Source organism: Camelina sativa, chromosome 17 (assembly GCF_000633955.1).
Source record: "Camelina sativa cultivar DH55 chromosome 17, Cs, whole genome shotgun sequence".
In the NCBI taxonomy this organism is placed as follows: domain Eukaryota; kingdom Viridiplantae; phylum Streptophyta; class Magnoliopsida; order Brassicales; family Brassicaceae; genus Camelina; species Camelina sativa.
Window position 1 is genome coordinate 10,970,084 of NC_025701.1, and position 11,395 is coordinate 10,981,478.

The 11,395-nt window shown below is 36.0% G+C and overlaps 3 protein-coding genes across 3 annotated transcripts; 2 read left to right on the forward strand and 1 right to left on the reverse strand.

Annotated features, from left to right (window-relative positions):
- On the reverse strand, positions 2,489 to 3,790 carry LOC104759362 (putative F-box protein At1g31090). The gene is made up of 2 exons (XM_010482302.1): positions 3,043 to 3,790; positions 2,489 to 2,946 (listed from the first exon to the last, which is right to left on the reverse strand). Exons 1-2 carry the CDS (start codon positions 3,788 to 3,790, stop codon positions 2,489 to 2,491), a joined length of 1,206 nt encoding a protein of 401 aa, XP_010480604.1.
- On the forward strand, positions 6,257 to 8,564 carry LOC104756637 (endoglucanase 3). The gene is made up of 5 exons (XM_010479258.2): positions 6,257 to 6,756; positions 6,844 to 7,347; positions 7,435 to 7,584; positions 7,660 to 7,771; positions 7,840 to 8,564. Exons 1-5 carry the CDS (start codon positions 6,562 to 6,564, stop codon positions 8,325 to 8,327), a joined length of 1,449 nt encoding a protein of 482 aa, XP_010477560.1. The 5' UTR covers positions 6,257 to 6,561; the 3' UTR covers positions 8,328 to 8,564.
- LOC104759363 lies at positions 10,223 to 11,391 on the forward strand (the record flags this gene model as incomplete). Its single annotated transcript, XM_010482303.2, has 3 exons — positions 10,223 to 10,599; positions 10,708 to 10,861; positions 10,976 to 11,391. Coding segments are annotated over exons 2-3 (561 nt in total), but the record flags the coding sequence as incomplete, so codon positions are not given.

The following is an 11,395-nucleotide window of genomic DNA, read 5'->3' on the forward strand; positions in this document are numbered from 1 at the left end:
TCGTACCCATTTTATCAATCTATCATGTTATGGAAAAGAATATTAATAAATTTTTGATGAATTAACGACCCATGAAGGATCTCAAAAGAAAAGTTCTCAAAAATATGGGTGCAGCTCTTAATCAGAGGGAGCTCAGAGCTTACCAATGTAATTTTTTTTTTCATCGTGGCACCAAATCTTGCATTTTGTGGAAGATCAGAGTACCACACTTTTCGGCTTCGGTTGTGCTTTTAGACAAGTCGTACACGAAGCTTATAAGTTATAAAACATTATCTTACAAGCCATTATGCTGTTCCATCACATGCTTCAAATTCATTAGGCTAGAAATTTATCTAATTACAAGTATGGCATTTCTTGTTCATGCTCATTTGATATTCTACGTTTGAGCATTGCACTGAATTTCATATAACTCAATACGTGTTAGCCCTATAGTTTGGTTAGGTTGAAACTGTTCACAGAGTTGGACATCTGATTCTGACTGTTTGAAACCAAACCTCAACGAGAACTAATATATTATTTTCTTTTTATCGCTTGAGTTGAGAGGCTGGTCATTTTGAATGCGTCTTATGATTCATAATTTAGTTTAAAAAAAAAAAAAAAAAAAGGTCTAAATTCAAGTTAAATTTTTTAACTAAGAGATGGTTGTTGTGAAGTAGCTGAAAGAAAATTATCCAAGAATTGATGCTTTATAGCCCTGTTTGGCGGCAAGTAGCTACGACTGAGACAGGAGAGAATTTTTTTAATGATGCAGTCGCTTAAGATTGACAGTCGCTGCTGATTTCAACGATAAAAATTGTTATATATATATATTTGTTCATTTGCTTTGGCACAAATTAGAATCTAAATGTCTAACTCTACAAATTATTTCCATAGATTCTCAACCATTATTTATTTATAAATTGGAAATACGTAAATATATAAATAGGCGTATTTATTCCATAGCATAGGTTTATTTCTACGTTGTATCCAAGGCAATATATATGATCTATTATTTTTTTATATATGATATTCGATCTGTTCAGTTACAAATGGAGGAATTGGGAAATGCGTGCCAAGAAAAGTTGAGAAGGGCGATGTTTAAACTAAAGCTTATGGAGGAAGTATCGACTATGTGAACTGCATTCACCACCCTTTTATGTAAATCATCTCAGCTTTGGTTAGGGAATCAATCACTGGCAGATATTATATAAATTTTTATAATCCTCCTCTCTGCAGTCACATATATAATTATATGGCTAATACATGTGGATAGATGTTAATGCGAACATGTGAAAAGTAAGCAAATGTTGGTGTTGATAGGCTTTCGTCTTTTAATTAAATAGTTTATTAGAATGGAATCCGTTGCATGTTATTTTATAGAGAAGGACAAATGTGGAAGAGAAATAGTGGTATATGTGTCGTACATGTATTTGTCTCTTTTTTTTTTGGGTTTAGCGGTATACTTAACTTAACCTCTCAGTGTCTTAAACAAGGTTGATGTGGTGGGAAGGGAAATAATACGAGACCCCGTGGAACCAAAGTTAGAATATAAATTATAATCATAACAACTAACGGGTGCTTGTACAAAGATCAATAGTAGCTAGAAGACGTTATGGTACACATTACAGGCGTATTTGGTATGATGACAGGTTTCCCACACACGCCTATCGTTTTGACATCCCAACCAAAGCATCAAATATATATTTAATTACGTCTATTTTCTATATTTACAATCTTTTTGGTTAATAGATATCGTTTTAAATTTTATTATAAATAATTCTACAAAATGTGGTTAATTATGTGAAAATAGAAACTCAGAATTTTTTTTTTTAAATGATGCTCAACATGCATTATGCTAAATTGAAACCTTTGTTAATTGATGGTCTGCTTTAGAGAAAAATTGGCTTATATGATATATTTAGAAAGAGGTTAGAAAAAAATAACATCCAACGACTTCTGGTTTTGAGACTATCTCCAATATATATCTTTATTTTATACTCTAATATAGTGATTACCTCCAATGTGTTACTCTATAGTAGAGTTAGTCTATATGAGAGTAGAGTTACTCTAAATATAGAGCAATCTCGCAATTTTCTCTATTTTAAAGTAAGATATAGAGTTGGTTTGGAGCAAATGTTCCTCCATAATCAAAATTTGAATCTAAAATAGAATGAGGTTTGAAGATGCCCGATTATAATTAAACAATTTATATCAGATTTCCTCTATAATCAAAATTTGAATCTAAAATAGAATGGGGTTTGGAGATGGCCGATTATAATTAAACAATTTATATCAGATTTCCGGGCGAGCGTATTCACGTAGTTATAAGTAAATAACATAAACGCACATAGAACCTCTCTCTCTTCTCCTCATCGTATACTCTTTTATAACTCCAATGATCTCTGCCTCTCCACATGCCATCTCTCATCTCTTGCTGCTTCGTCTCTCACATGAAGATATTTTCTAGATGACTTGAGTAGCTAGTAGTAGGTTTCGGCACCTGTAAATTTTAATCATCTTCTAAGAGAGAGAGAGCATCAAAATTGTTAATACTCTCAAATGTACGACGATCTTGTCCCAGCTGAGTAACGGCCCTCACTTGATGATCTTCTCTAGATGATATTGATGTGCTCCTGGCTCTATTCTTCTGTTGTGTTGGGTTTATAGATGTTGCCTTCATAATATTAAACTGTAAATCCTCCACATGGTCTACAAAAGCGCAAACTGCAGGAGGCGCAATCCAGTCATGATATTCTCCAACACCTTGGATTTCAACACTTAGAACAGAGTTCCTTTCAGGATTAAAGTAGAGAACATAAAAAGGTGTATATGCATAATACTTCGACAAAACAATTTCACCTGAAGCAGTCACCCCAACAACGGAAAGATTGCCATAATCCTTAACAACTTTATTGTCGAACCTCAGAGTGTAGGCGTATTTCAACCATTCCTGCTTCTCGACATCCTCTAGAACCCACAAATATAAATATACATTATGGTAATCATACTCCCACTTGATCACACCTAATCTATCTTTATAATTTATTAATCTAGTACACAAACCATATATGCCGCCTATTAGAGTTAGAAACTTAAACTTCTCAAATCTAACATCGAAGCAAACTATTAGATATAATCGATCCTCAGGATCGTAAGCTATGTAATACAAAATACCATTGATGCATACCCCTCCATTCAGATCAACGTCGTTGAAGGGACATTCGATCTTCCTCCATCCCTCTTCTTCACTTCCTAATGTCAGAATATAGCGGGCCACTTTTTTGTCAACCCAATTGTTCATGGACAATACCTTGAATTGCCCTCCAATTGGGTCAAACCCTAGAAGGGCACCGCTAAGACCGTAATCTAACTTAGGTAGTAATCTCAATCGAGGCAAGCTCGCAAACTGTCTTGTGGTAGGGTTACATATGATACCCGCTCCATCCTTATCCATATATGAGATTGGCATAGTTGGAAAATAGAGCAAACCAGAGGCATATCTACACATGACTAAGCTTACGTCTTTAGAACACTTCATATGAAAATCGGCGGCCACTACAAGAGACGAAGATTTCCCATAATGATTCTGAGGCTGAGGCGCCGAGAAAAAGCTACACCCAAGACGTTGTCGGACCCCAATTAAGAGACGAGGACGAGTCGAGGACCTGGTCAAGAACAACTTGATGAAATATGGCTTGTGAAGCATTGACCGCCATAGCTTTGACACGCAGCGAAACCTCCCGATTGACTTTGAAGGCAATCTAGAGAGTATCTCAAGAATGAGATCATTAGGGATTTCTTCTCTATTCATGGTTTTTGTATGGAGTTTAGATGGACAAGTCACAACAGCAGAGACTCTGAATTTATTATATGGAAAATTGTAGGTACGTTCGAGGTCGGAGCTAAGCCGCTAATCTATGGGCTTTAATCATCTAAAAGTATAACGTTGGAGTAAGAGACTGGGACAAAGTATATATATATGGTTCTCTCTGACTTACACTGCAAGAAACAGTTTTGGTGCAGCCTAGAAGACTCTTACCGAAAGCCATTCTGTGGCTGATTAAATAAAATGCTGCAGAATGAAAGAAAGAAGCGTTTCTTATACGCAGAGAATAATGGTTCCCCCATGTTACTGGTTAAGCGGAAGCAATGCTAAACCGAGAAGTCCGTTATATGGTATTTGCAGATTAAATAATAACAAGTTGTTACAACAAGCTTTATTGGTCACTCTTGATTCTTGCATAATTGCATGAGATAAATAAGAGTCTATATATATGAATCTGCATTCTCTCAAGATAGTGGCATTTACCTTTTCTGTTTGCACTGTTTTCTATTTGTTTCATTCATCTTTATTCTTTAGGTCTCAATTTGTTTCCCTTATTTGTTCATAAACTCATACGACTAAACTTTCGAAAGACATAATTAAGCTTCAGTGTTGGCTCAGTTAAAAACCCGACTGAAACTGAACTGGATGATGCCAAATTTTGCTTTGGCCTTTTGTGTCAAATATTAGATTTTAAATGTGTTAAAAGGTTCTCAAGCATTGGCCTTTTGTGTCAAACATTAGATTATTTTAAATGATGTTAAAAGGTTCTTAAGCATATAAAACATCTATTGAAGAAAGAATCTCGATGAAAACAAATTTGTATTTAAAGAAACTGATTTTGTGTGAACAAACAAAATACTCAACTGATAGTTTAACACACTAGATTAATTGAGCTCAGACTAGTTTGATATAATATGGCATGTATGCTTGATTATTGACAAATCGTTGTACATAATAATATCTCCTAATATGATTTACACTTTTATAACATTATTTGCAAGAGCTTGAAATGGTTGTCCTGCAAAATACAAGTCTTTTTAGGTGTATGTCCCTAATGAATGATTAACCGACTAGCCAGCATATTTTGAAAAAAATAATATGTATTAAACGATATGTTTTGGCCTTTGATGCAAAAACTAACGATGTAGCGTATGTGTGTGTAGGGAAATTAGTTTTAGTTTGATATCAATTATGAACGTTTTTTTATGGCGCATGAGAAAGGAAAGGGTCAACATTTACATACTATATGGTCTCCTACTCTTAAGGATCTATCCTTAAAATTACACGTGCAGTGCTAGAGAGATCAGGCGCGAATCTCCTGTAAATCGAGATTTTGCTACAAGATATTAGGTTCAAACCACTAAAATCGAGATTTGAAGTTAAGCAAACATTGATTCACTGTGGAACGAGATAAAGGTGTTTCTGTTTGCTTAACTTCAAATCTCAGCTCTCTTTAGGTTTAAAGCCGTCTTTTATGCAAACCCCTTAAGAATTTAACGTCGTTTTTATTTCTTTTTTTCCCTAATGATTACGTGGTGCTAATTTTCACCCGAACATATAGAGCTCTTCATGCCATCAAATGTGAATCATGTAGTTTACCAACAAATAAAAAAAAAGGTCAGTCGAGAATCTATATATAATTATATTTTTCCGCATCATGTATGTAAACTATGTATGTAAAACTACATGTAATTCTAATCTAGGGAATTCATTGTCATGGGGTTTAAAGGCATGAAGAGCTAATTTTATTCTAGGGAATTCAGTTTCTAGGGCATTCCTTATTTTAGCAAGGGTAAGGAAACATTAGTTTGTAGTGTTTTGGGTTTTAGAAAATAAAAAATGACAAAATGGTGGAGACAAAAACAATATTTGGATGCGGCATAACTACAAATGATATACATTTATACCAAAAAAAAACTAATGGCACGTATCGCCGGTCCAACACTAGAGTCTAGAGCTACATCGTGCCTAGTTGTAATCTAAAGGGTTGTTTGTAAAGAATTTAAAATCCAAACCACTAAAATAACGAAGAGACTAATATTTTTTTCATCCTATGCAAGTAACAACCTTTCGTATAAGACCACAATTAATATTTAAGAGATTAAGATATCATTACGTGTTTAATTACACTTGACTTGAGAAAACCTTTTTAAATTTAAAACCCACTGACCCGGCGCCGTTATCTTGGCGCCATTTACGTTCCTCCCCTTTTCTTTTGTCTCTTTTTCCTAAATCATAATCCCCAAAACACTAACCTACCTAAACTAAGATTTACCTAACTAACCACCCTCTCTGATCAACTTTATTTATCTATCTACATCTCTAATCCTCTATATTACGTATTGCAATTTTTTAAGATTCCTATTACAGTTTACTATGGTACAAAATAGGTATCAAAAACATTAAAACTAGGCTAATATGTGAACTCATATAGACAGGCCTATGTTGTTATATCAGTTATTTAAGAAGAACATATAACTTTACAATGAAAAGAAGATAGAGATAATCAAGTCATGAGTCATAAAGTAGTACACTTAAATATTCATATAATCCACTTATCAATTCAATAAAATATTATAAAAATCTTGAAAAAGGGATTCGAATTGAAGTAACTTAAAACCGTTTTTTAACAGTTAAGCTGAATTTCGAAAAAGCCATATTTTTCGCTCTAAATCTCATCAGCCTCGTTTTCATTCTCTCGCTATATATACGCGTGTGTGAACGAGCCGTACCCTCAAGCGAACACGATTACAAGAATGGCTTCTCCTTTCTACTTTGTGTTCCTTCTCTCTGTGCTTCTACTCGAACAAACCTATGCCAGTCCCAATTACAGAGAAGCACTCTCAAAGTCGTTGCTCTTTTTCCAAGGTCAGCGTTCTGGTCGCCTCCCTGGTGACCAAAAACTCTCATGGAGATTCAGCTCTGGCCTCTCTGATGGCTCCTCTGCTCATGTAAGACCCTTAACTGTAAAATCCATTGTCACTACTAGCCGGTAAAAGCTTAAAACATCCATTTTAATAACATGCTATGAGTTGCAGGTGGACTTGACTGGAGGCTACTATGATGCTGGAGACAATGTGAAGTTCAATTTCCCAATGGCGTTCACCACCACGATGCTCTCCTGGAGCTCTTTGGAGTACGGTAAGAAAATGGGATCTGAACTCCAGAACTCTCGTGTGGCCATCCGTTGGGCCACTGATTATCTACTGAAATGCGCCAGGGCCACTCCAGGGAAGCTTTACGTTGGAGTAGGAGACCCTAATGGTGATCACAAGTGCTGGGAACGCCCAGAAGATATGGACACTCCTCGCACAGTCTACTCTGTATCCCCATCAAACCCTGGCTCTGATGTAGCCGCAGAAACTGCTGCTGCTCTAGCTGCAAGCTCCATGGTTTTCAGGAAAGTTGATCCCAAGTACGCTCGCTTGCTCCTGGCCACAGCGAAGAAGGTCATGCTGTTTGCCATTCAATACCGTGGCGCTTACAGTGACTCCCTTTCCTCTTCCGTCTGCCCTTTCTACTGCTCATACTCTGGCTACAAGGTATGCATTCATATGTCTACCTTCATCTGTATCTGAGAGAGACCTATCAATTTAATCATTGTAACTAAACTACTCTTCTGATTACAGGACGAGCTGATGTGGGGAGCGGCATGGCTGCATAGAGCAACCAACGACCCGTACTACACAAACTTCATAAAATCCTTAGGAGGTGGAGATCAGACAGACATCTTCAGCTGGGACAATAAATACGCCGGTGCATATGTTCTTCTCTCACGAGTATGTCAATCTCAACCCTTTAACATTCATAGACACAATTGAGCATCACCATTCACAAACACATTTCTTTCGCAGAGAGCATTACTAAACAAAGACAACAACTTTGAACCCTACAAGCAAGCAGCTGAGAATTTCATATGCAAGATCCTTCCTAATTCTCCCACCTCGTCCACAAAATACACTCCAGGTAACTTAACACGATTCATCACAACACTAATCACGTCGATGATTACTAAAATACGTTTCCCATTTCAGGTGGATTGATGTACAAATTACCTCAGAGCAATCTACAATACGTGACATCGATAACATTCTTGCTAACGACCTACGCCAAATACATGAAATCAGCAAAACAAACCTTCAACTGCGGGAACTCAGTCATCGTCCCCAACGCATTGATAAATCTATCGAGGAGACAAGTCGATTACATCCTCGGTGTGAATCCAATGAAGATGTCGTACATGGTTGGATTCGGATCCAATTTCCCTAAAAGAATCCACCACAGAGGCTCATCTCTCCCGAGCAGAGCCGTCCGTTCAAACTCTCTGGGATGCAACGGCGGATTCCAATCTTTCCGAACACAGAACCCTAACCCTAACATATTAACGGGAGCAATCGTCGGAGGACCGAATCAAAAGGACGAGTACACAGATCAGAGAGACGATTACGCTCGATCAGAGCCAGCTACTTACATCAACGCCGCGTTCGTCGGACCATTGGCGTATTTCGCCGGCGGCCGGTAGCCGTGAAATCGCCGCCACTTCTCACTCTTTTATCAGTTTATATCATTTGGTCAAAGTTCGTTAGATAAACCGGTTTGGTCTAAACCCTTAACTTACCGTGTAAATGGGTAAGGCTATTTCAGATGTAAAATCTAATGGGCCTTAAGGTCCATTATTGATGGACTAATTAAGAGCCAAACTTGATGGACTAATTAGAAAGCCAATCTTTGGCTCTTAATTAGTGAGTTACGGATTTTACTGGTGCAAACGCATGTTACACATTACGCAACACGGCACCAGCCAAAACTAGTTAATGTCATGTTTGGAGCCAGACTAGTATACCACCGCGTGAGCAATGTGTTCCATACCAAATTTTCATTTTGGTCCATTGTCCAAAGATGATATCAAAAGATAGAATGGTGTATATTATCTAACAAAGGGTTAAACTAAATAAACCGAACACAACATTGCATCAAGCCACCAACAAAAAAAGAGAATATGATTTGATTTTTAGATTATGAAGTAAGTTGTAACGTATAAAATAAGAAGGGAATGAACAGAGACAGGCTGTGAGAGAGAGAGAGAGAGAAGGAGAACAAATCAAGAAATGAAATGAAAGCTGGCGTCCACGTTAACGTGCCGCACAATCACAGCTCATCTCTTGCCTTCTTTCTATACCTTTTTGTCATCTTTCCCTATTCTCCAAATCAGCCGATCCAATAGTTTATGAATAAAATTAGTATTTATTTTACTATCTCGAGGTAAACCCAATCAGTTGCTCTTGCTCGCATAGGAGTATTTTTTCTGTTATAAGCAGTGTTCAAAAAAGCGGTCTAGGCGGCCGCCTAGGCGCCGTCTAGGCGCTAGGCGCTCAGTAGACGCTTAGATGACCGCCTAAATCGCTTAAAATTACATTAATTTAATTTTAATATTTATTTTTGATTTTTAACTATATAGATTTAAATTATTAAGTTTTATATTTGTATACGTAATTATAAATGTTTATATGTTGTTAATATAACTTAAATAAATGTATTTTTGTTAATTTTGTTTATAATTTATAATTTTTTTTTTTTTTCTAACATATATTTGTACATAATTTTATATATATAATGTTTTATGTTGTAAACGTCTAAACTGTCTAAAAACCGTCTAGGCCCCGATTAGGTGTTCTAGGCGCTAGGCGCCGGGTCACCGCCCAGATACCGCCTAGTGCTTTCTTGAACACTGATTATAAGTAAATTGACAATTTTTTGTTTTTTTTTTTTTTTTTGTTATAAATAGACTTTTTTCTTTGGTCAAATATATGTGGAGACCTTGATGAGGCTTCAAAACTTGTTTCAACAATTTATAACTACACAATACACGTTACTGTATATAACTACTGTATTAGTTAAATTTCTGAACTCTTCTGAAATAAACATAAATAAAAAGTCATTACTTTTCTCAGGTTCGAGATATGAATCAATAAATTGATATTTCTTTTACGCTAAATATTCTGATTCAATAGCTAACCAAAAATACACATAACTTTGGTCCTTGAAGTTCGATTTTCAGAAAAAAAAAAAAATATCTTTATTTTTTTTTCTCATATTAAGAAATTCAACCATGTATTATATAATAATATCTTTATAAAATGATTAAAATGTAATAAACAGAATAATAATTTATCTTGGTTTCCGAATATTTAAAGAATATACGAATCCCTACAAAATATGAAAACAAAAAATGAACACAAAGCACAACATTTGGGAATTGTAAATTTTTTCTATAAAAATAAAAAGAAAAAATATTACACTTTGGAAATAAAATATACTATATTAAAAAAATAACCTCTCTCTCTCGGCTCTCTGTCTCAATAAATTGCAATTTTTTTTGTAAATTCATAGACCAAATTCATCATCATCTTCTTTCTGAAAACAAAACTTGTTATTGTCAATTTGAAGTCTTTCCTTTGACTCTTTTACCTTTTTACAGCCGCAACCGTTAAAAAAAAACTTCGTTGTGTGATTGCTTCCTTCTTCATATAATAGATTCCCAGAAAAATACAGAGAAACAGAGAGAGATAGAGATTGGTGAACGAACCAACCGTGTACGCTTTTCTTCCTCAGTGATGCGGAGACGAAAGATACATCACTCCCCTCTATTGATTCGATTACAGACTCATCGGAGACGGCGACGTTAGCCCACCACCAAACCCTCTTCTTCTTCTTCTTCTTCTTCCCTTGGGGGGTTTCTTTTTACTGATCATACAAATCTCCTTTCTTTGATTCTCTCTCTCTCTCTCTCTCAGGTGGGTTATTTTCTTTACTCCGATCTTGCGATTTTGAATTCCTCATTTGATTAAAAAGTCTTCGTCTTTCACGTTTCTAAGTATGTGTTTTGCTGGTAAACAACACAGGGGCGTGCAATGCAAAGGTTGTGTAGAACAAGAACTAGAACTAGAACAAGAGTTTCTGATAATGGAAGAAGCAACAACAGCTTTTACAAAGTCTCTCTGTCTCTTGTGTTTCTCCTTTGGCTTCTTTCTTTCTTATCCACCTTGTATGCCAAAGGTATACCCTTTTCAACTTCCTTTTCTTTTGATCATTGTGATAGCATCTAGTCATAGATAAAAGCAATGGTACACTTGACATATTAAGAACCAAATCACTCTTATGGACTTGCAGATGCGGCTTTGACTAACTCTGTAGGAATAGTTGATCTTGATGATGGTCAATCAGATGTAAAAGCTGTTCCCTTTGATGCTTCATCAATATTAAAGCCTTCTTCTGTTCATGATATATCTGATTTGAGTCGGAGTGATGATACAAACCCGATTAAAGAAAGTGAAGAGAAAGAAAAATCTGTGAAGGAAGCAGAGGCCAATAGCATAGTTTCAGGGAGTGGTATAGAAGAAAGCAAGGACAGTTTCATTTCAAAGCAAAGTGAGATAAACAAGACGGATACAACAGGGAATGATGCAGAAGGCAAAGATACTGACTTTTCTAAGCAAAGTGAGATGAACAATACAGGTACGTGGAATGATACACAAGGCAAAGATGATAACTTTGTGAAGCAAATTCAATTGAACGAGACAAGCACAAGGA